Raw genomic sequence first — 23,646 nt, 5'->3', positions numbered from 1 at the left:
GCAGTGTCCTGAGAATTTCAGTTCCTGTTACGGGTTTTGAAAAGGAAATTTTCTAGTCCTCAAAGCTGTGACATGCTTGAAAGTGAACAGTGCTTTCTGAGATCTCAGAAACCAGAGCAGCAGTTTGGCATTAAGGACTCTGTGCCGGGCTCCACCCCCAAGAATCCCCACCTCAAGTTATCCACTAGCAGAATGAATGATCAAATATAAGCAGTGATACCCGTGCACATCCCATACAGGTTGCAAGATCCAACTTTCCACAGCTCAGAATGTTGACATTATATATACACACACGTGTGTGTACGTGTGCGTATATATAATTTAGCACAAAACACACGCAGGGCCGAATAATGCTCCCTAGACGTTGAAACAAAGAATGGCCACATCTGAGTAGCGGAATATCTGCTTGGCGTGCAGAAGTTCCCGGGTTCAATCTCAGGCATATCCAGATAAGGGAAAGAACATCCTCAGTCTCCTTTCCTGGCAAACAAACAACGTTGATAGTATTGAGATCGGTGAACCAGCAGTCTCACTCGCTATAAGGCAACTTCCCATGTATTCAGGGCCAGCCCTACTGTTAGACAGTGAGGTAGCAGACTTCGGGTGTCATGAAAAGCTAACAGGTTGTTATCAATTGACTTCATTACCATTGAGGGGTTTTTTTTACTGCCAAGGTGGAGGAAGAGATGTATGGGGGATTTTCAGCCTCAAATGCCAAAATAACTTGGCTGATAGCCTTGGGTATTATGTACCTTTATTTGGGGGTGAGGGGTAGCAACCTACACTGCTTTGCCTCAGGCAGCAAAATGTATTGGCCTGGCCTTGGAAGGACACCTATAAATGTGCCTTGCTTGCCCTTTTCCGGACCAAAGCCACAAAAAAATATAACAGTATCTTTGCATTTATTTGGCACTTGTTCTTAGTATGCCACATGACTCGCCTTCATTGCTAACACAAAAGCTACTGGCCTGAAAAATGTTTTACTAGCCTGGCAGGGGCAGACTTTGGTCACCTTTCATAAAATTTGGCGCCCCCAAAATGCATCTTCTCAGTTATGGATCTTCACAATTTTGCATACACACACACACCTCGGCTCGGTGCCCTGGGCAGAGGAACTGCCTGCAATGCCCTAAATCTGGTGCTGAGCTGGAGACAGACAGCTCTCTTCCTCCTACTGCATTTCTATAAAGGGATCTTAGCAGGAGTAAGGAGGGATTCTGGCAACCCACTTGTATACGCAGGTCATTGCATCCCAATGTATGGCTCATGGGGGCCAGCATGCAGTTGGCCACTGTGAGAGAAGGATGCTGAGGCAGATGGGTCATTGGCCTGATCCAGGAGGGATCTTTGTACGTTCCTAACTGGCTTCTTGCTCAGATCCATTACAGTCACACCTCGTGTTACGTTTGCTTCACGTTGCGGCTTTTCAGGTTACGAATGTGGCAAACCCGGAAGTGTTTACTTCCGAGTTCGCTGCGCGTGCACGTGCGGAAACAATCTGCGTGCTTCGTGCATGCACAGAAACGATTTGCACGCTTCACGCATGTGCAGCAGCACTTTTTGCGCACATGCAGTAGCGGCGCTCTACTTATGGACTTCTCGGGGTGCGAATGGCACCCCGAAACGGATCACGTTCGTAAGTAGAGCTACCACTGTATTTTACATCTGGCTCTGGTCAGTGGACTTTGGGATCCTACCTCCTTTTTTAAAAGAGGAGATCCCACAAGCCTCAAGTTTTCCCATCCCTGCATTAGCCAATACAGTCGTACCTTGGAAGTCGAACGGAATCCGTTCCGGAAGTCCTTTCGGCTTCCAAAGCATTCAACTTCCAAATCGCAGCTTCTGATTGGCTGCAGGAAGTTCCTGCAGCCAATCTGAAGCCGCGGAAGCCCCGTCGGACGTCCGGCTTCCAAAAATAGTTTGCAAACTTTGAACAGTCACTTCTGGGTTTCGATTGTCCGGGAGCCAAAACATTCGAGAACTAGGCTGTTTGAAAACTAAGGTACGACTGTATCTCACATTTGGCTTATAAAGGTTTCCTTCTTCGCAGCGTTGTCTATTCTCTGTGCTTTGAAAAAAGAAGTAGCGGTCAATCCACATTTTGCACCAAGGAAAGCCAGACCTTGTGACCTGAGCAGACGTATACAAAGTATGGTTTATTTTTGCATCATTCGTTTATTTTTTTTGCTGCTGCTAGTCATCAAAAGGAGCGAGGAGGTCTGCCCTGGAAATCCACTCTCTGATCAGAGGAAGTCCTGCCTCCTGGTGCTCTTCCAGCTTCCTGTCACTGCTGCTAGGGTACCCCTGGCAGTTAAGTCCAGTCGTGAACGACTCTGGGGTTGCGGTGCTCATCTCGCTGACCTTCTGGTTGGCAAGCCCTAGGCTCAGTGGTTTAGACCACGGCACCACCTGTGTCCCTGTCACTGCTGCTATCAGATTCCAAACATACGTTCACAGCCATAAAGACTAGCAACTTCCTTGTTTGTTTAAAGTATTGAACATTGAGATTCCATACTTAACACGGTGCAGAATACACTCAAGACTTGCCGTCCCGCCGCCCCTCCGGCAGTTCCCCACAGAGTTACTGGCTTCTCAGTATTTGGATCAAAATGTGCCCCAAGACTAACCGGTTTCTGAAGTCAAACTACACAGTAGAGACTTTTGTGTGTGTGTGTTTGTTTGTGTAGGGCTCTGGCTCTCGCGGCGAATTGACATGGGAGAACAAGATCGCTGCCAACATCCCTGTCACAGCTACAGTCACCGGGAGGCTTAGGGCCACATCTAGGTCCCCTCTGCAGGCTCCTGGGTGAATTTGCACCCACCCACCCACCCAGCTCCGCGTAGCTACTGAAGGACAAAGGGGGACAGGCTTAGGGCAGCGCTTGCTGTCTCTTGATGCAATTCACCCTCCCTACAAACACCGTGTTGTTTCTTCCATGGCCTTTTAAAGTAGTTCTTTGGCTGCTGAGATAGGTCCGGGCTATAAAAGAGGTAGTGGTTTCTGGTAACTGGGCACAAAGGACAGAGGGATGGGGCACTGTGGAAGAAGAGGACAGACCCAAACAATCCGGTATCCTCACAGCTCCCTCCCCTGACTAACTAGACCCCCTCCCCACACCTCCCAGGCAACCCAGGAGCAACATTTACGCTTCTCTAATTCCTCTATCCCTGCCCACCCTCGTTCCCTTCCAAATAATCCAGGAAATCCATCCCTCTAGCAAACTAAGACACTAAACCTAGTCCCTACCCCGCAAAAAAAACAACCCTCAAGGGGTTCCTGGCTCGTAGCCCCCACATTCTAACCACTACACCCCCGCTTCCCTCCCTTGGAGCTCAGGAGTCCCCTCCCTTTCCACTTCCTGCTGCCGTGACTCCGCCTCTTCCTCCTCCTCCTCCTCCCTCAGCGAATGAGGACGTTGATCTCGGTCACGCTGGCCTCCATGACGTTCTCGGCCGTGGTCTTCCCGTGCTGCTCCTTGAGGTGGCGCCGTATGGCGGGCTTGTGCGCGAAGCGGACGTCGCAGTAGGAGCAGCGGTACGGCCTCTCGCCGCTGTGGAGGTTCATGTGGTCGTGCAGCGTGGACTTCTGGGTGAAGCACTTGCCGCAGATGGTGCACGAGTGCGACTTGACGCCGCGGTGGACGTTCATGTGCCGGTTGAGGTTGCTGCTGTGGTTGAACTGCTTGCCGCAGCGGGGGCACATGAAGATGAAGTGGTGCGCCCGCATGTGGAAGACCAGCTTCTCCACCCCCTGGAACACCTCCTCGCACTTGGTGCAGCGGATTATCCGCGAGCCGCCACCGCCTCCCCCCGGCGTCCCTGAGCCGCCGCCTCTCCCTGCCGAAGGGAAGGTGGAGAAAGGGCGCCCGCTCAGTCCAGCCAGCACCAGCCCCATCCCTCCGCCGCTGCTCTGGCATTCTGCCGCAACAGCCGCCGCCTCGCTGGTCTCCTCCAAGTAGCCTCCGCCGGGGATGATCAGAAGGCCTTCGCCCTCAGCGTCCTCCGAGAGGCTGTAGGAAGCCTTCACCACCCCCTGCTGGGACTTCTCTGGCGTCGACTCCGGAGGGGAGCCCATGGCCTCCGCCACCGTCGAGTTGACCTGAGGTTCTTCCTGGTCTCCGGACACGTCCTCGTTCCAGCCGGGTGGCGGAGAAGACTCTTTGCCCCAAGCTTGCTGGGGGGAAGGTTCTTTGCTCCAGCTCTGCTGCGGGGACATATCTTTGTTCCACGTGGTGCCTGCCTGCTGCTGCTTCTTCTGCCGCTGCGCCACCTCCAGGGCGGACTCCACTTTCACGATGCAGATGTCGGAGACGGCGTCGTCGTCCCCGTAGTCGTCGTCCTGCTCCTCGTCCTCGTCCTCCGCCTTCATCTCCAGATCTTCCTCCATCGGGAACTCCAGCTTGATGGGCCGCGGCATGGACCTGCCAGCCACAAAGACACGCAGAAACAAATTAGTGCAACGGTGGCAGAGAATCATCGTGGAATCACGAGGAATCCCTTATACAGTCGTACCTTGGGAGTCGAATGGAATCTGTTCCGGAATTCCGTTCAACTTCCAAAACGTTCGGAAACCAGAGCGCAGCTTTTGATTGGCTGCAGGTAGCTCCTGCAGCCAATCAGAAGCTGTGGAAGCCCCGTCGGACATTCGGCTTCCAAAAACAGTTCGCAAACCGGAACACTCATTTCTGGGTTTGCGGCATTCGGAAGCCAAAACGTTCGAGAACTAAGCTGTTCGAAAACCAAGGTACGACTGTACATGCATTGGACTGTTGGCTGATCTAGCCTTGGGTGGGGAACCTCTGGCCCTTCAGATGTTGCTGGGACTATTAACTCTCATCAGGCACAGCTTGCCAGGCATGGTACAGTCAGAGGGATTTGAGGCCAATGGTTCTGATTGGCTGAATTTCTCTTTTTAAAATCAAATTTTATCATGAATTTTCAACATAACAGGAAAGAATCAAGAATAAACAAGAGAATAAAGAATGAGAAGAATACAAAACAAACACCAGGCCCTCTGTTGCAACTATATCTTAATCCTTATTCTTACCTGGGAGCTTCCCCCTCTTCCTCTAGCCTCACACCCTGGGAGAACCTCCTTACCCTGCCACTCATGCAGGGCCCTTCACCTTCCAGTAATTGGCTGCATTTCTCCAAGGTCTTGGGCAGAGGGCAATTCCCAGCACTACTTCTAGGTCACGAAGTCAGATCGCTAAATGCAAAACATCCCACACAGAAAAACCTTCTTCCATATGTGGTGGACGTGCCCTAAGGTGAAAGACTTCTGGGAGAAGATATATAATGAAATTTAAAAAGTGTTGAAAAACACATTTAAAAAGAAACCAGAGGCCTTTTTACTGGGCATCCTAGGCCAGGACATTGCCAAAAGTGACAGAAACTTGTTTTTGTATGCCACAACAGCAGCTAGGGTTTTGATAGCTAAAAACTGGAAGACAGAACTACCAACAATAGAAGAATGGCAGATGAAAATGATGGACTATATGGAGCTTGCAGAAATGACCGGGAAACTCTGTGACCAGAGAGACGACGCGGTGGAAAAAGAGTGGAAGAATTTTAAATTGTATTTGAAAGATCATTGTATGATTGAAAGTTAGATATAATCTGAGGATAAGATAAGTCGTAGATGTTAAGGATTAAGATAAGATAAAAGTCAATTATTAGACAATGTAATTATAATGTTAAGAGGTATGGGATAGAATTGATATTAGTGTAAAGATTAGAATAGGAAGAAGTTTGGGAAGTTACATAAAAGGTATTCTCAAAGGACGCAGGAGGAGGAGATAGGAGGAAGTCCTGAGATGATGTGAGGAAAGATTATATTTTTAGCGAAGTAATATGTTAGTGTTTTTGTTAGTATGTATTTTTTGTGTTAGTTGTGTTTTTGTTTATGTATGTTTTAATTAAAAAACCTAATAAAAATTATTATAAAAAAAGAAAAACCATGCTCCACCGCTGTGCTATCGAACATCTCCCATATCTAGAGGCTGGAATTAAGAGCACTGGAAAACTTGCCCGCTTACTATTGATGATCCTGAGCAGGTGAACAGGTGTTTGTTTAGTCAAAACAAGTTAATTAGCTCAGATTAATTTAAAATCAAAGCAGATGCTGTGCTTATTTCACTGGCTACCAGAAAATGGTGCTATTGCCTTACTTACCCAAAGCATTCCTTACTGCACATTTAAACAAATTCCACCAAATATTATCATTAAACCGCTTGCCTTGGTCACCTGTGGTGGGCAAGAAATCACCTCCAGGCGACCAGGCAGGGAAATTTTCCCCAAAGTTGGTTTTCTTTTTTTATTTTATTTTATTTCTTCTTTCAGGAAGGAACTTGATTAAGGCGGGTAATGTGAGCTCAAGTGGACCGATTATTTTTGCGGACTTTTTTGGGAGGGGGGGGCAAGGATCAGATGAAAGCAGATTCTTCAGCAAACCTCTTGCGTGAGTGTTCTTTGCGGGACGAGGTGGAGCAGCCCACTACGCTAGGGGACTTCGACCTTCGGTGGCCTCCGTACTTTGCTGAGTCTTCCTTGAGGCTGATTTTGGGCTCGATGAACTGAGACAGGGCATTCCGGCACTTCTCCACCACGTGCTCCATCTGCAGGTAGCTGGCGGCTGTCAGGTAGTTGACGATGTCTCTGACGGCAAACTCCAGGGCGCCGGTGTAGCAGGAGAGGAGCAGGTCAGCCACGATCTTGGCGCTGTGCATAAGGGACACCTGGAGCTCGGAGGAAGGGTTGAGGAGGAACTGGTCCCTCAGGAAAGGGGAGCAGGCAGCCAGGATGACCTTGTGGCCGCGGAACTTGAGGCTGTCGGCCACGATGGTGACATCGCAGAAGCGCTCCTCCGAGCGGAGCTGGTTCATGTTGCGAAGGGTGGCCGCCTCGTGGCCGGGGAGCTGGAAGCGAAGAAGCTCAACGCCAGATGCCATCAGTCCTCACAGGAGGGAGAAGAGGGTCAGGCTGTGCGTGGAGAGGGAAGGAAGACACGGAAGAGGCAGGCCCAGGAGGGCAGGAGGCTGAGACACTGAAAACAAAGAGAGGAAAATGTGGTACTGCAATATTGAAGGATCAACAGCCTTTGGGTCAAGAGGCAATTAGGAACATGAGAAGAGACTTCTGGATTCAAGCCAATGGCCCTTCTAGACCAGCATCCTGTTCTCACAGTGGCTGAACAGATGCCGGTGGGAAACCAGCACGCAGGACCTGAGCACAACAGCCACTCTCCCCTCCTGCAATTTCCAGCAACTGGCAGCAATTGATATCACGTTAACAGGGATAGCCAACCTTCGGGTGTTGTGGGGACTCCAACTCCCATCAGCCTCAGCCAGGATGGCCAACCATCAAAGATGATGGGAGTTGTAGTCTGGCAAGATCTGCAGAGAACGGCTACGCACACCCTGATATAGAACATAGGTAAGATAAATTGTGAGGTACCTATACCAATCGGGGTGCAAGGTTTGGGCAAAAGCCTGCTCCAGGCTACATCAGCCAAATGACAGCAATGGATTTGGGATGGAGCAGATCCTGGGCCGGCTCAGCTCCTGCCAGTCCTGTAGGACACCCTGTTTTATGGCGTGCCGTGAGCAGCAGGTGGTTGGGAAGTTGGACAATTCTACAACCTGGAAAAGCCAGCTTACAAAGGACCAAGATGCAAGCAGCTCTTCAGGTAACCTGGGTCCCAACTCATTTAGAGCTTTAAATGGGACTACCAGCACTTTCAACTGGGCCTGGAAAGACCAGTACAGAATTTGTGCTATATGCTCCAATCGACTGGCCTGCCAAGCAGCCAGGTGATGCGTGAATTTTCAAGCTGCCTTTAATGGCAGCCCCACGCAGAGCACATGAAGTAGTCTAATCTGGATGTAACCAGGGTGAAAGCGAATATGAGGCCAGATCGGTTTTCTCCAGATAACGTCTCAGCTAGCAAATCAGCTGAAGCTGACAAAAAAAGGCAGTTCTGCATATGAAGATGTTCATCATTTGCTTTAACTTCCTCTTTCGAGATCAGTGCACCAGTACAGAAACACCCATTTATCTGGCCTCCCTTTCCAAATCTTAGCTCACACGTTACGCATTTCCTATACCGAAAAAGAGAGGCGCAGATGCAGGTCCGTCACCACTGTGATTTAGGAAACTTACGCTTACACGTCAATCTCATCTTTCAGCCCATAAGATGGCTGAACCGTGTGTTCAAAGAGAGTTCCATTTGCTGGGAACCAGCAGCTCAACCGGGCTTTCCAGCACATGAACGCATTGTGAAATAGATGCACGTGCAAGCAGAGAGATGCAATTAACTCCACAAATGTTGTGTTGTTGTTGTTGTTGTTTTTTAAAAAATGCTGTTTGCTGCATTCAAGTTTTGCACAGAGAAAGCACGTGAGCGATTTGGGGGGGGGGGGAGAGAGAAAGTGATTAAACTCTATGCGGGTCGTTATGTGGGTGGGTGCGTTTCTCCAAAGCTAACGGGTCGCCGAGGCACCTACAAGCAAACGCTGCAATCTCCTACCTACACGCAATGTGTGAAACGACCTGCCGACCTTCCCCCCCCTCCTTCCCAGCAGCTCTCCCGTTCACACCCATCCAGCGTGGTGATGCGAGCTAAGGCGACTGAGGCTCACCGACGCTGCTCCTCCTTTGCACCCCGGTGGCGGTGGTTTTTTTTTTGTTTTGTTTTGGCAAGGGATAAAGCTTCCCACGCTCCCGCGTGCGGCATCGCGCAATAATACAAGCAGCGCGTGCATTTTCTCCTATTAAAAATTTTCCCAAAGAAGAAGAAGAAGAAGAAAAAGCGCCTTTCTGCACGTTTTCGAAACGCCCACCGCCTGCCCCGCCCGCTCTTTTCACACACCCCCTTTCCTAGCAAGCAAGTGCAAAGGAGCACTTTCTCTCTCTCTCTCTCTTTCTTTCTTTCTCCCCCACCCCCCACCCCTCTCTTTTTTTTTTTTGCAAGTCTTCCCCACTTCCCATTCACAGCCGGGAGCAGACAATACCATCCCCACCCTCCTCCTCCTCCTCCTCTTTTGCTTACCCTCCTTTGCCCCCTTTTGCACGCTCCTTTTCTTCCTCGCGAGCAAGCGGCAAAGAGGCACCCTTCGCCCGCCCCCCCCCGCAACCTCTGAGTTTCCCAGGCCCCCCCCTCCTTCCCCTTTCCCCTCCTCACCTTGCAGCCTTGCTCCCCCTCTCTTGGAGGAGAAGGGGTGGGCCCCGAATGGCCAAACAAGGAGGCAAAAGCCAGAGAAAGGAATTAAAGGGGCCTCCTTAAAGGGCCAGGCGGCAGGGGAAAGGGGAGGAATATTAGTCCTCCACATAAGGAAGGGGGGAAATAAAATAAAAAAGCCAATGAGGGGCGGCGTGTTGGGGGAGGGGGGGGAAGCGTAAGAAAGAGGAAAAGGAACAACTTCACTGCACGGTGGGACAAGTTGCTAATCCCCTTCGCGGGCGCTTTAAGAGGTGGGAGGGGGGGAAATCCTCTCCCTCTTCCCCTTTAAGGCCCGTGGCGTCATAAACGCGCGACGCGAAAGGAGGCTGGCGGGAGGAGCGAGGTTCCGGCCGGCCCCCCCCCCGGGTCACCTTGGCAACCAATCCCTGCCCTCCTGGAAACAGGAGGCTTCGTGGTTGGCGACGGGTTCCTTTGGGCTTCCAGGGAGCGGCGCTTGAGCCACGTTGCCGCCTCCTATAAGCGGCCCCGGATGCCGCTCCTCGCCCAGGCGGGCTTTCGTTGTATTCTATCGCTTAGGAACTTTCGATAAATGTTTTGCGTTTATTTTAGGATTTGAGCAGTTTCTCAAAGCGCAAACATTATTATTATTATTATTAGTTGTAGTATATAATAATAATAATAATAATAATAATAATAATAATAATAATAATAATAATAATAATAATAGCTTGCATTGCGACTATGGCAAAAAGATATAAAATTTACAGCCTGCTACACAATAAAAGAAAATTTCATGAAAATGTTGCACAGGTGGTACATGACCGCCCCAGTGAATTAGCTAAGATATTGTACAAATCAAATATTTGCTGGAGGTATAACCAGGGGGAAGGAACAATGTACCACATATGGAGTTGTGAGAAAAGTTTTAAAAAATTGCAGCACAGTGTATGATGAATTTTAAATAAAAGTTCAGGATAACATTCGAGAAAAAACCTGAAGCATTTCTGCTGGGCATCTTGACAACTGATATCCCCAACGACAAGAAAAAAGGTGTTCCTATATGCCACAAACCTCTGCCAGAATGTTAATTGCCAGGAACTGGGAAGGGGATATGATACCAATAAAGGCAGACAGGCAAAATAAGCTAAGTGAGTATCTGGAATTGGCAAAATTAACAGCGGTAATCAAGACAACAACCAAACCAGAAACTTAAAAAAGGGTGGGAAAGTGGGGAAAGAATAACTGGAAAAACATTTTAAAATCAAACCCTTGATAGGTATTGAATAAATTTCACAAAGCCAAAATCCAGACAGATAAGTTATTTATTGTGTGTTAAAAAGATAACAAAGGTAAACAACACAATGGAAAGGAAAAATAGGATAGAAGAAGCTGCAATGAGGTGGTGAGAAGTCATGGGTGAAAAAACATGGATATTGTTTGGATTATATATATATATGGACTGGAATATATAACTGTGTACTGTAACTAATGAAAATCTACTATAAAGCATTAAAAAATAGCTTGCTGTGTAACTAATGAAAATCTAATAAAAAGCATTAAAAAATTAAATAATAATAGCTTGCATTGCATCAGTGCTTGACCTGAAGGAATTAGGGGCGAAGGGGTGGAAAGTCCTTGCAAAGAGGAGATTTTTTGATGTGCCCGAGATGGAAAGTTTTGAGAGACTTGAATTTTAACAGCACATTACCCAAGATTCTCCGGAATGGATTTGTGTGCGGGAACATTTTCTTTTGCACTCGAGAAAGAAAATTGAACATTGTTGTATTACATGTTGTTGCAATTTAAAATGAATTCACGTTTTGCAATTTTCATTGCTTCCCCCCCCCCCCCGCCGAGGTGCCTTTTCGGAAAATTGCAGTTAGCATTTTTTTTATTATTATTTATTTTTTGGAGTGGGGTGCAAGTAGTTAGCCTGGTCTAGGACACAAAATAGCCTGGCACCGGCACTGGGTGGTGGGGAGAGAGAATCCTACCTGTTAATTGGTTGATCATAGAATTGTAGAGTTGGAAGCGACCCCCCCAGGGTCATCTAGTCCAACCCCCTGCAATGCAACATGGGGCTCAAACCCACAACCCTGAGATTAACTCATGCTCTACCAACTGAGCCATGCTAGCATCGTATACAAACCCATGGCCAAAGCAGGAAGTCCTACAGCATCATTACCAGGTGTGGCCTTCTAGGCTCTGCTTAAAAACCTCTAGTGGAGGAAAGCCCAACACCTTCTGAGGCAGCCTGCCTCTCATTGCTGAACAGCCCATACTGTCAGGAAGTTTAGTTGAAATCCTTTTTCTTTTGATTTTAACCCATTGGTTTGGGCCCTCGCCCCAAGGGAACATAAAACAAATTTGCTCCATCGTCGTGCAAAAGCCCTTCAAATATTTGAAGGTGACTCTCATATCGCCTGTTAATTGTTTCTTGTCCAGCCAAAGCAATGCCTGGCTCCTTCAATCTCTCCCCTCTACTGGACATGTTGCAGTTTGTCAGTCTCCTTAAACTGCAGTTCCTAGAAGTGGAGAAACTGTTCCAAGTACCTCAATATGTAAATATTCCCAGAAATGCCGATTTAGAAAAGGGGAAGTCTGGCTACTTATGCTTGACTTTTGCTCACATAGTGGCTGTGTGCACATGACACAGCCCAAATAATCCTGCAAACTATACCCCTCACAGAGCTACAATTCCCAACACACTTAAACTACAGTTCCTGTGTGCTTTAAATATATGGTGTGTGTTTAGGCAGTTGTCGTGGAAAGGCTTACTGGCAACCGACTCCTGAGCGACTCTCCCCTTCTCCAGGTCCAAGGTCCGATAGTCTTTTGCTTCCAAGTCAATTCCGCCTGCCCATTCTTTTAGGGTCAATTTCGGGGGAGTCCTTGCACACAGGACTCATTTGTGGAATCCCACCTATCAGGGACATAGGAAACTGTCCATCTAGCTCAGCATTGTCTACACTGAGCAGGAGACTCTCATTCCCAGGGTTGTGGGTTTGAGCTCCAAGTTGCGCAAAAGATTCATGAACTGCAGGGGGTTGGACTAGATTACCCTCGTGGTCCCTTCCAACTCTACAATTCTATGATTCTATGACTGGTAGCAGCTCTCCAGCATTCCAGACAGGGAATCTTCCCCAAACCCCACTTGGAAACGGGAGGGATTAAACCTGGGACCTTCTGAATGATGATCCGCCACTGAGCTAGGGCACTTCCCCGTATTGTGTCTTGTGGGTAAAACAGTTGGTACAAATTTGTCACATAACCACTTAAATGTATACATATGCAATTGGGGTGCCGTTATGTTTTATGAGCTGTTCACATATTTTATGAGCTCTTCTGCCCATTAATAAGCAGGAATTGTATTTTTGTGCCATTTGTCATGTGCCACAGCTCCTTGCTGGTTAGTGACCTGTTTCCAATTCTAACTAAAATGTAAAACTAAAATGTAAAACAGTGGTATTGGATATCCCTGAAAATAATTTGGTTGCAATAAGTCATTGATGTCTTTCTTTCCTTCTTTCTTTCTTTCTTTCTTTCTTTCTTTCTTTCCTAATCAACACAGCTGAATTGTGAGCCTATCCATAGTTTATTTATTTGTATCTTCACCTGAAGATCTCACGGCGGTTCACAGCATAAAAATGCAGAATAAAACCACAAAGTACATTTAACATCTCAAACGTTTGTTTTTGCCTAACTAGAATGGGAAGGGCCAGTGGTTTTACCCGGGTGGGAAGATCCTGGCCCTTTGAAATATAAGATATTCTGGGAAGGCTGGGAGAGAGCCTTGACCCCTGCCTTAGTAAACTTGCAAAAATAACACAGATTTACGGGAAATCAAAGTGGGGAGAGGGTTGTTTGCAGAGGGCATGTTTTTGCCATGACAGCAGCACACCTCATGCCAGCTGCACAAGGCAAAAAGTGCCAAACTAGGTTGTCTTTAGGTACCAGTATCCTCTCCCCCCTGACACACACACACACATTCCTTGCTAGCAGTGTTGGTTCCAAGTTTTGGAGGAGCTTTGGGCAAAATAGCCTCTATATGCCTCCATCCCTGCCTCCTCACTGTAGCAAGTCCAGGGAGGCTCTTGCCACTAGGCTTTGGTTGTGAGTGGGCATTCAGCTCACCCACATTCCAACCCTTGGTGCCAGGCTAACAGCAGCTTGGGGAGGGGTAGGGGGATGGGGAGGGGCTTGAGATCTGGAAAATTGCTTGGGGAGGATCAGGACCACCTTAGCCATAGAGCCAGTTACAGGTAGGTAGCCGTGTTGGTCTACCATAGTCAAAACAAAATTAAAAATAAAAAAATTCCTTCCAGTAGCACCTTAGAGACCAACTAAGTTTGTTCTTGGTATGAGCTTTCGTGTGCATGCACACTTCTTCAGATACCATGCACACGAAAGCTCATACCAAGAACAAACTTAGTTGGTTTCTAAGGTGCTACTGGAAGGAATTTTTTTATTTTTTATTTTGTTTTAGCCATAGAGGCTAGTGGTGAGGGGAATCACGGCGCCACGTTCTGGAGGGCGCCAGGGAAGAGGTGGAGGCTGGACGCCACGCCTCCAAGCATCAGCCCTTGCCCGCCTCCGCCATGCCGCCCTGCGCCCGGAGTCTCCTCCCTGCCAGAGGAGCCGCCCTCCAGCAGCGCCACCCTCGCCTACCTCCACCATGCTGCACAGTTGCTGGAGCCTCCTCCCTGCTGGAGGAGCCGCCCTCCAGCCCTGCCAGCAGCACCGCGCCCGGAGCCTCCTTCCCGCCAGAAGAGCCACCCGGAGGGAAACGTGGGGGTGGGGGGGCACCGGAGGTATCCTTGCACCACGGCGCCATATAAGCTTAAGACAGCCCTGGGGATGATGTTAAACACCTCCTCCTTCAGCATCACTACCCTGGTCCACATTTTCCCCCTCCCCTGCTGTGTGGTAGCGGCTATATATTTGACTTTACAGAGGACAATCCTCTATTGTTGGAATGGCTGCCTGGTCTAATTCTCGTTTAAAGACCCAAAGCCCTAAGGCCCTGAAGCTGCCCGTCAACAGCTTCTTCTTCTCTTCTTCTTCTTTGGTGATCACTTGTAGCCAAGTAAGATTGTCTTCCATGAACACAGTTTTAACTGAGTGTCTGTAAATGACGGTGGAGGCCAATTCTGGACCCACACGTCCTTCCACAGTGGGGACATTAGTTTCCGGGTGGGAGTTGATCACAGTGAGGGTTTGCCAACGGGACACCCAATGAAATGTTGCCACACATGGGACAAATAAGCACCCCCATCAGGAGCAATTGCGGATTGGCTATTTTTACTTATTGGACTTTCCACGGGCGTAGCCGGGGGGGGCAGGGAGGGGCAGCTGCCTCCCCTCAAATCAATAAAAATACATAGGTAACTGAGGTTCTGCCGCCCCCCCCCAACTAAAAGCCTGCCACCCTAACAGAAATCCTGGCGTACTTTCCACATTAAGAGGGAAATTTGGAGCAATTTTTTTTTGGGGGGGGGGAGCGGAAGTACAGGCTACCATTTTAATACCAACCGATTAGTAGCATTGATTCCACAATGGACTTCTTTCAGTTACGTGCTGCCCCCAAGGAAGAGGACTGTCAGGCCCACAGAGGCAAATGCGGCCCTCCAGGCCCCTCTGTCTGGCCCTTGAGACACTCCGTAGACCATGCCGCCACTTTGCATCCTCCTTGAGTGGTTTCGCCAGTCCAGAACGCATCCTTGAACTCTGGCAATGCCCATTGCTTGCCTGGATGGGAGGACAGAGAGGGATGTGTATAGAACCAAGCCAAAGTAAAATTTGCATTCGTTGCTCCTCACCCACGACCACTGTCCTCTCTCCTGCCGTCCCTCAGAAAGGTTGTCTGGAACGGAATGCAGCCCTTGAGCTGAAAATAGTATCTGTGCCAGTTTCTTTGTGAGATTTATGGACTTCCATTTCATGCGGCTCAATGTGGTGCCTTCCATAGTTCCAGTTACAGGTCTGTTTGCTGGTCCAACTTTGCCCACTAGGGTGTGATAACAGAACATTTGGAATATGACTGCAGCAATCCGAAGAGAAACTGAGGCTACTGGGCTGCATACATACCACACGTTTAAAGCACATCCCAACCCCAGCCCACCAATAATCCCAGGAACTGTAGTTTACCTCTCACAGAGCTACAATTCCCCGCACCCTTAACAAACTACAGGTCCTAGCAATCTTGGGAAGTGGGCTGCTTCTGCAGTTAACCCTGAACGCTTGTTCACAGTGAGCATGACGAGAGGAGCCCTGGGCTGGATCAGGCCAATGGCCCATCTAGTCCAGCATCCTTTTCTCACAGTGACCAACCTGCCTGCCCTTCCCCCCCCTCCCCAAATTAGGGTTGCCATCTCTCCCCATCTCTTTCAGCCAAGGTCCTGCATCTTCCAAAATGCTAACGCTGGCAGAAACAAAACAGGGCACGGCACCTTCGTCTCTGAAACACCCCACAGAAAAGGCTACACCTGTTGGATTTACACCTGTCAAGCACTTATTTAGGGGCACAGAAACACTGCCGCCAGGAGGAAAGAAGAGGCCCGAAACAAGGACAATTCTGAAGAAGTGTGCATGCACACGAAAGCTCATGCCAATAACAAACTTAGTTGGTCTCTAAGGTGCTACTGGAAGGATATTATTATTATTATTATTATTATTATTATTATTATTATTATTTTGTTTCAACTACGGCAGACCAACACGGTCTGTAACTAATTCCTTTGCATTTAGGGCAACCGTATTCTGAAGGCAGCCCTGTATAGGGAAGTGTTTAATGTTTAATGCTTTATTATGCTTTCACATATGCTGGAAGCTTCCCAGAGCGGCTGGGGTAACCCAGTCAGAGGGATGGGGTACAAATAATAAAATTATTTTAGGGTTGCCATATTTCAAAAAGTGAAAATCCGCAGACAAACGTTGTTGAACTTTTTTTTGGACAAAATCTCAATAAATGCAGATTTTCCTATATCAGCAATTTCCGCCGGACCCTGTTTCTGCAGCCCGAATCCCAGCGATGTCTGACCCCAGTGTTTCTCTTTTCTTTTCTTAAAAAATGTTTAGGGTTACTCTCCTTTTGACTCAAGAAAAATCACCATTTTATAGTTCAAATCGGGGGAAAGAAATACAGTAAATGGACAAAAGTACAAAGATTCACAAAATGTTTAGGGGTATGATGTGTTCCCCTGCATCCCTCCAAGGAAAAAAAAAGCACTATCTGACTCTATATAACCTTGGCAACCCTATATTAACCTTGATGTTTTTGTGAGTTTGCGAATTGTGGGCTTTTAGCTACTATATAGAAAATGTGCCGGCAGGTTTGTAACTCTTTGTTTCCCGGCCTTGAGCTTCCTTAGGAACAGCAGCGGCATATAAGTATAAACATGAAGACGGTGATGGAGAATGAGGAAGAGGAATCAAGCCAGCCAGCCACAGACAGGCATTACGATCGCGACCGGGAGTAGCAGCTTTCGGCGATGTTGCTCAATCCCCCTTTCTCCTCACTGTTGAAGGCGGGTCCGAAAGTGAGCAGGACGTTTCCCGGCAGCAGCGGGGATTTCCCGATCTGCAGCGCTTGCCTGGGAGGCAGGAGGGGACGCGGGGCTCCTCGGACGCGGCTGCACCATGACGGCGCCTCTCCTCCTCGCTGCCCTCCTCGCCCTCTTGCCAGGTAGGGGGTGGCACTGGCAATGGGGCGCGGGAGGGAGAAAGAGACGGGGGTCAGAGGCTGTCGCCCCCCCCCCTCATTTCTGTCCTCTTCAAAATAATTCCCCGTTTAAAAATAAATAAATTGTTCTTTCCTTTAAAAGCTCTCTTTCTCTAAAGGCTTTCTTTCTCCAAAAGGCTTAAAATATATTCCTTGCTTTCACATTTTTAACTGTTTTTGTTAATTGCGGTGCTTTAAGAGGCGATTAATGAATCGACAACAATAAAAGCTCTTTGCTCTTTCTAGCGTCTTTTATTCCTCGCTTTTCGAATGGATTTTGGCTCCTTCCGGTTTTTCTCCCTTTTCCACTCTTTCCTTCTTTCTTTCTTTCCTTCTTCCCTTCCTTCTTCCCTTCCTTCCTTCTTTCTTTCCTTCTTTCTTTCTTCCCTCCCTCCTTCCCTCCCTCCTTCCTTCCTTCTTTCTTTCCTTCTTTCTTTCTTTCCTTCCTTCCTTTCTTCCCACCCTCCCTCCTTCCCTCCTTCCTTCCTTCTTTATTTCTTTCTTCCCTCCCTCCTTCCCTCCTTCTTTCCTTCCTTCCTTCTTTCCTTCCTTTCCTTCCTTCCTTCCTTCCTTCTTACAACATAAATCTCCATTTATTTGCTCTGAAGTCTCCCTCCCCCTGAATTCAATGGCACTTCTGTGGAGGCTATACCATTAAAGCTCATTAAAAGCACACTCTTTCCCTCAAAGAATTCTGGGCATCGTAATTCACCCCTCGCAGAAGTACAGTTGAATTCCCAGCAACCCTTAAATCAACAAACTACAGTGCCCAGAATGCTTTGAGGGTGGAAATGTGCTTCGAGGTTATACCTGAAGGAGCGTCTCCACCCCCATCGTTCAGCCCGGACACTGAGGTCCTCCTCCAAGGGTCGTCTGGGGGGTTCCCTCACTGTGCGAAGTGAAGTTACAAGGAACCAGGCAAAGGGCCTTCTCGGTAGTGGCACCCGCCCTGTGGAATGCCCTCCCATCCGATGTCAAGGAGATAAAGAACTACATCTTTTAGAAGACACCTGCAGGCAACCCTGTGTCGGGAAGTTTTTAATGTTAGGTGTTTTACTATGTTTTATATATGCTCCAAGCTGCCCAGTGTGGGTGGGGTATAAATAATAAGATTATTATTATTATTAGTAGTAGTAGTAGTAGTAGTAGAATTAGATTTAGACTCTGTGCACACTCTACATTTAAATCACATATCCTCACCCCAATGAATCCTGGGAACTGCAGTTTATCCTCCACAGAACTACAGTTCCCAGCACCCTTAATAAACTATAGGTCCCACAATTCTTTTTTTGGGGGGGGGGACGTGCTTTAAATGTGTGGTGTGTGCACAGCCCAAGTCTGACCAGTAAATATGCTTCCTTTACTGAAAAGAGAGGCACAACAACAGGGCAACCCAAAAGTGGCACCGTCGATTCTTTTTTATTCGTTTGTTTTTGCAGATCATTTCAAATGCACTATTCTAGGCGATCAAAAGTCTAGTGCTGCACTAATTGGCAAACTAATTTTCTCAGTACATCAAACTGTCAAAAACAACAACAACACCCTGTTGTTATTGGCATCTGTCCGTCTCGAGAGATGATGGAAGAGTTCACCTTCGATCGGCAAACTAATATTCTTGGCACATCAAATTGGCAAAAAACCTAAAATTTGATACACAGACATGAAACTACTAAGCTTTTAAAGCTGAGTTAGCTCTGACAAAACAGATGCCTCTTTTCCAGTGTGGACAAAGTCCAGAAAGATCAGGGAACGGTAGTCCATTACGTTGGTCTATGCCTGTAGCAGAACTAGTGGCAAAATGTGGAAATGTAGCAGAACTAGCGGCAAAATTGAGCTGCGCTTCACTTCTCTGCAGAATCACTTCTCCGAATGCTCCCTTCTGTCAAAACAATATCCCTGTAATTCTGGGGGGACCTGTGTTTTGTTCTGAGGCAAAGCTCTTCCTAACAGCTTCGTGGGCTGAAGCCCCGACGCGAAAAATCAGTAGCAATACTGACTCCAGGTTCGAAGTGCGTACTGACGGAGGGTCGGAATCCTAAAGCGGTTTTAAATCCAGGCAGCTGATGCCCATTTCTTATCCTTCACAGCCGTAGCTACACAAGAACCGGCCCTCGATGCAACTCCATCGTGCCCAGAGTCTGTGTCTGTTCGAGGTGGCACCGTGTCACTCTCAGACGGGTTTCGCCCAGGAAGCATCCTCACCTATTCCTGCCCAGATGGCAGCTATCCGTATCCAACCCGAAGCCGGATCTGCCAATCAGATGGGAAGTGGACACCGATGCGTTCCTCCGGCAAAAGTCCCGTCAGCCAAGCACAGTGTCGAAGTAAGTGAGTGTCGCTGGCTACTTTGGGGTTTTCTGGAGGGCACATGGAGTAATCAGATAGAAGCCTGTTATTGCTCCGGTATGTGTTATTGCCCCTTACTGAGGGCTGCACTTCCTTGGACTTAATCTGCTGGGAACTGGGTGTTGGTGTGTGGGTGTTATGTACTGAGTTGAATAGGATCCAAACTGCAGCAGTCTGATTGGTCCTAGAACAATAGGATTGAGATTGCAGCAGTCTGACTGGTCCCAGAACAATAGGATTGAGATTGCAGCAGTCTGATTGGTGCCAGAACAATAGGATTGAGATTGCAGCAGTCTGATTGGTCCGCAGGAGCCACCCAATCCAGCTCCAGGTGGAAGTGAATCCGCACTCCGATTGGCATACAGGAGTATCCCGGAATTAGCCAATCACGTGGGGCCCATTGTGTAAATAGTGTATATAATGCAAACGTCTTGGGGGAACTGCATTCCTCACTACTATGAGCTGAATAAAGAGCATGAAATTCACACTTGACTCCGAGTATATTTCAGTGGGGTTGGAGAAGGTGGTGGATCGGTCCAGAACCAAAATGTAGGTACACCTTATTTTTCACTATTATACCGTTTTAAACAGGCTCCCCCCCAAAAAAAAAACCCTGGAACTGTCATTTGTTGTTTAGGGTGTTTGGAATCATAGCGCTCTGTGAGAGGTAAACAACAGTTCCCAGGATGCTCTGGGGGAAGCCATGACTGTTAAAGTCGCTTGAGTGAGAGATGGCATTTCCTGAGGTATCCCAGAATGCATCACCCAGGAATTGTCATGGGGCAAAGGGAGACACAGGCCCCACATTACTCCTTTTTGGAAGCGTCGGTGAAAGGAGAGGGGATCTCTCCAGCTGCCAGTGCCTGTATTATGATGTTGGTGTTGATGATGATGGCTGATGCCGAAATCCAGCAGCGCCTGAGCTTTGCGAGTGCAGCTTTCTCCCGACTGAAGTGCAGAGTGTTTGAGGACTGGGACGTTCGCAGGGAAACCAAAATGCTTGTTTACAAAGTTATTCTACTACCAACCTTACGGTATGCCTGTGAAACATGGACCACTTATAAACGCCATCTCCTACTCCTCGAAAGATTCCATCAACAGTGTCTCCGGAAAAATTTACGTAGCACTTGGGAAGACAGGCGAACTAATACCAGTGTACTGGAAGAAGCAAAGATCACCAGTGTTGAAGCAATGATTATTGAACATCAACTTCATTGGACTAGTCATGTTGTTCGGATGCCTGATTACCATCTTCCAAAGCAACTACTGTATTTTTCGCTCCATAGGAAACAAGGGGGGGGGGAAACATTTTTCTGGTTTTCCTCCTCTAAAAGCCCTGTGTTTTTGAGGATCAGCTAAAAGTTTTGCAGCTTTTTTTGCAAAGGGAAAAACCCTGCTTTTTTGAGGATCAGCTAAAAGTTTTGCAGCTTTTTTTGCAAAGGGGGAAAAGCAAAGAGGAAAAGCCCCACTTTTATGGGGTTCAACTCACATTTCTGCAGCTTCTAAAGGAAAGGGAGCCTTTTCTACAGTTTCGACAGATAATCTAATCAGCCAGTCACATGTCGCTGGGGAAACAAACAACCTCCCTCTGCAGCACATTCAACAATGGAGGGCGGGGCTGAAAGGGAGCCGGGACTCTTATCTCTCTCTCGATCTCTTGCTGATCAGCTGCTGAGCGGGGTCCTTTCAACACCCCCTTTTCTCTTTGTAAAATAAAAAGCATGATCCTCTTTTGGCCCCTGGGCAATTCGGCTCCAGGGACCACCATTCGCTCCATAAGACGCACAGATATTTCCCCTTACTTTTTAGGAGAAAAAAGTGCGTCTTATGGAGCGAAAAATGCAGTACTCTATTCTGAACTTAAGAATGGAAAGTGAAATATCGGTGGAAAACAAAATCTTAAAAAATGTAGTATAAGCACTGATAACTGGGAAAGACTGGCCTGCAAATGCTCTAACTGGAGAATAGCCTCAACGAAATGTGTCATGGACTTTGAAGAACTCAGGGAGAAACGAGCTAAGATGAAGGCATGCTTGGCAAACCCTCACCACGATCAACTCCCACTTGGAAACCTATGTCCCCACTGTGGAAGGACGTGTGGATCCAGAATTGGCCCCCACAGTCACTTATGGACAAAGCATTAAGACCGTGTTCATGGAAGACAATCTTACTCGGCTACGAGTAATCGCCAAAGAAGAAGAAGAAGAAGAAGAAGAAGATGATGGCATCTGTCTGTCTTGGGAGACAATGCAGCACTAGCAAAATAGTGCTGTACTGTTAAGAAAAAGAAAGGTTGGGGGGGGGAACAGACTGGTAATTTCCTCCTCCCTAAGCAGAGAACAGAAGTGGACTCATAAAGTGCAATTCATCACTAATCTCCCACTGCGTTGAAAAGGGAAGCAACAAAATGGGGATATCCTGAAAGAGGAAACATCTAATTAATGCTGAATAGGACTTTAATACTGAGTACACATCGTAGAGGGGGGGGGGTGGCACTGTGTGTTAAACCACAGTGTAGGGCTTGCTGATCAGAAGGTTGGCGGTTCGAATCCCTGTGAACGGGGTGAGCTCCCGTTGCTCGGTCCCAGCTCCTGCCCACCTAGTAGTTCAAAAGCATGTCAAAGTGCAAGAAGGTAAACGGCATTTCCGTGCGCTGCTCTGGTTCGCCAGAAGCGGCTTAGTCATGCTGGCTACATGACCCGGAAGCTGTACGTCAGCTCCCTTGGTCAGTAAAGCGAGATGAGCGCCGCAACCCCAGAGTCGGACACAACTGGACCTAATGGTCAGGGGTCCCTTTACCTTTACCTTACACATCGTAGAAGGATCCTGGCTATGAAGAAGGGCTTTGCAGGAGAATGAAAGCTTGATATTAAGTATTGCGTGTAACAGCTGTTTTAAATCTGCGTCCTGGTAACAGAGGCGTCTTAGCCATTGAGGCTACTGGTGCAAGGCGCCAGGGTGCCATGGCCTGGAGGGCGCCTCCGCCCTCCAGCCCCGCCGGCAGCGCCGCCCTCGCCCACTTCTTCTCAGGCTGCGGATGTGGGGAGGCTGTCAGCGAGCCTGCCGTCGGCACGGCAGTCAGGGCTCCTTGGACGGCCCGGCGGAGCACGAGTTTGGCAAGTTCTCTGTCCCCGCCCGCCACACCATGCCCTCTGGCTGCCCGCCATGCCTGGCCCTGCCCAGCGGAGCACAAGGGGCACTGGAGGGATCTTCGCACCAGGGCGCCTGATATACTTGAGACGGCCCTGGCTGGTAATTGCAAAAGGATAATTGACGCTAATCTGGAATCTGCCTGCTCTGGCATTATTTTTGATTCTGGGCCTCGACAGCCTTGTTCCATGTGCTCTGTCCTTGTCCTTCCTCCTTTGCAGAGATAAGCTGTCCTCCGCAGAGGTCCTTTGAAAATGGCTCCTTTGGCCCGCGGCGAGGCTTCCATCCTGTGGGTGCCATCCTCAGCTTTGAGTGTTCGGATGGATACCAGCTCCTGGGTTCCTCCAGGCGGCACTGCCTGCCCAATGGACGCTGGAACGGAACTTCTCCAGTTTGTGATGATGGAGGTATATCCCTAAACATTCCTCTCCCACCCCGACCACACACACACACGTTCAGATATTTGGGGTTTTCTGTTTGCTTGGAACGCAGTACCTTGGTTGCAGATATAACTAGAAAAACATGAAATGCGGTGCACACATTGGTGACCAAATTCTTCATTTCAAGTTCAGAAATCTGGCCCAGCCCATCCACATGTTTTTGAGAGGTGCATGGGGAAGTTGCAAAGAACATTTGTCACGAGATGTGTACATCCTACTAGATGTGTTTAGGGTGACAACACTAGGGTCAAACTGCATGTTCCGTTTGTCACACCATTTGCCCTTGAGTACAATATATTCCTTTGACAAAAAACCAGTGATCTAGTTGGGAAGCCTAGCATGAATATAGGTGGGCTTTAACCCTTTGCCCCCTGCTGTAGCCTCAATCCACACTGCCCCCCTCCACCTTCTATTTGTATGGAGGGGTGCTCCTCTTGGAGCAAATAGACAACCCCCCCCCCATGTGCAAATAGCCAGCATGGAATCTTGCTCTGGATTGGGACCACAATGGGTTAAAAAAATCCTTTCTCCTACACAGTGCTCCCCTGTAATAACTTGAGGGCAAATGGTGTGACTAACATAACAGGTAGTTTGGCTCATAGTTGGTTTTGGGCCATGGAATTTGCTGCGATATGCAGTTGGAAATGTGCTTTGCTTGTGGTTCACAAAGGGGTGGTTGTGGTGCTTGCCATATGATACACAGTCATACCTCTTGTTACGAATGCTTCAGGATGCGTACAACACAGGTTACGAATGCGCCGAACCCGGAAATAACGGAACGCGTTACTTCCGGGTTCGGCGGTTAACGC

General features: G+C 48.3%; 2 protein-coding genes across 3 annotated transcripts in view; one reads left to right on the top strand and one right to left on the bottom strand.

Moving 5' to 3' along the window:
- Positions 1-3,135: 3,135 nt before the first annotated feature.
- ZBTB12 (zinc finger and BTB domain containing 12) lies at positions 3,136-9,376 on the bottom strand. Of its 2 annotated transcripts, none has more exons than XM_033141691.1 (3): positions 9,182-9,376; positions 6,454-7,045; positions 3,136-4,421 (listed from the first exon to the last, which is right to left on the bottom strand). In XM_033141691.1, exons 2-3 carry the CDS (start codon positions 6,948-6,950, stop codon positions 3,401-3,403), a joined length of 1,518 nt encoding a protein of 505 aa, XP_032997582.1. In that variant the 5' UTR covers positions 6,951-7,045; positions 9,182-9,376; the 3' UTR covers positions 3,136-3,400. The 2 variants fall into 2 exon arrangements, with proteins under 2 accessions (XP_032997582.1, XP_032997583.1); XM_033141692.1 differs by lacking the exon at positions 9,182-9,376 and adding an exon at positions 9,050-9,103.
- A 7,352-nt stretch (positions 9,377-16,728) lies between these two features.
- The window catches only part of CFB (complement factor B), a 58,032-nt gene continuing 51,114 nt past the window's right edge, over positions 16,729-23,646 (top strand). Inside the window, exons 1-3 of the mRNA XM_033141955.1 lie at positions 16,729-16,865; positions 18,989-19,225; positions 22,619-22,804. Coding sequence (XP_032997846.1) covers positions 16,820-16,865; positions 18,989-19,225; positions 22,619-22,804 — 469 coding nt within the window. The 5' untranslated portion in view covers positions 16,729-16,819. The remainder of the gene's footprint in view (positions 16,866-18,988; positions 19,226-22,618; positions 22,805-23,646) is intronic.

The sequence above is a fragment of the Lacerta agilis genome, chromosome 2 (genome assembly GCF_009819535.1).
Source record: "Lacerta agilis isolate rLacAgi1 chromosome 2, rLacAgi1.pri, whole genome shotgun sequence".
Lineage (NCBI taxonomy): Eukaryota > Metazoa > Chordata > Lepidosauria > Squamata > Lacertidae > Lacerta > Lacerta agilis.
This window is presented reverse-complemented; position numbering and strand designations above follow the sequence as displayed.

What these genes read in the sequence shown, in the direction of transcription:
- ZBTB12 (XM_033141691.1), bottom strand. Translation starts at nt 6,950, where the DNA reads ATGGCATCTGGCGTTGAGCTTCTTCGCTTCCAGCTCCCCGGCCACGAG. An exon ending in AAAGAACACTCACGCAAGAG is followed by an intron (nt 4,422 to 6,453) that starts GTTTGCTGAAGA and finishes TGTGGCTGGCAG; the next exon opens with GTCCATGCCGCGGCCCATCA.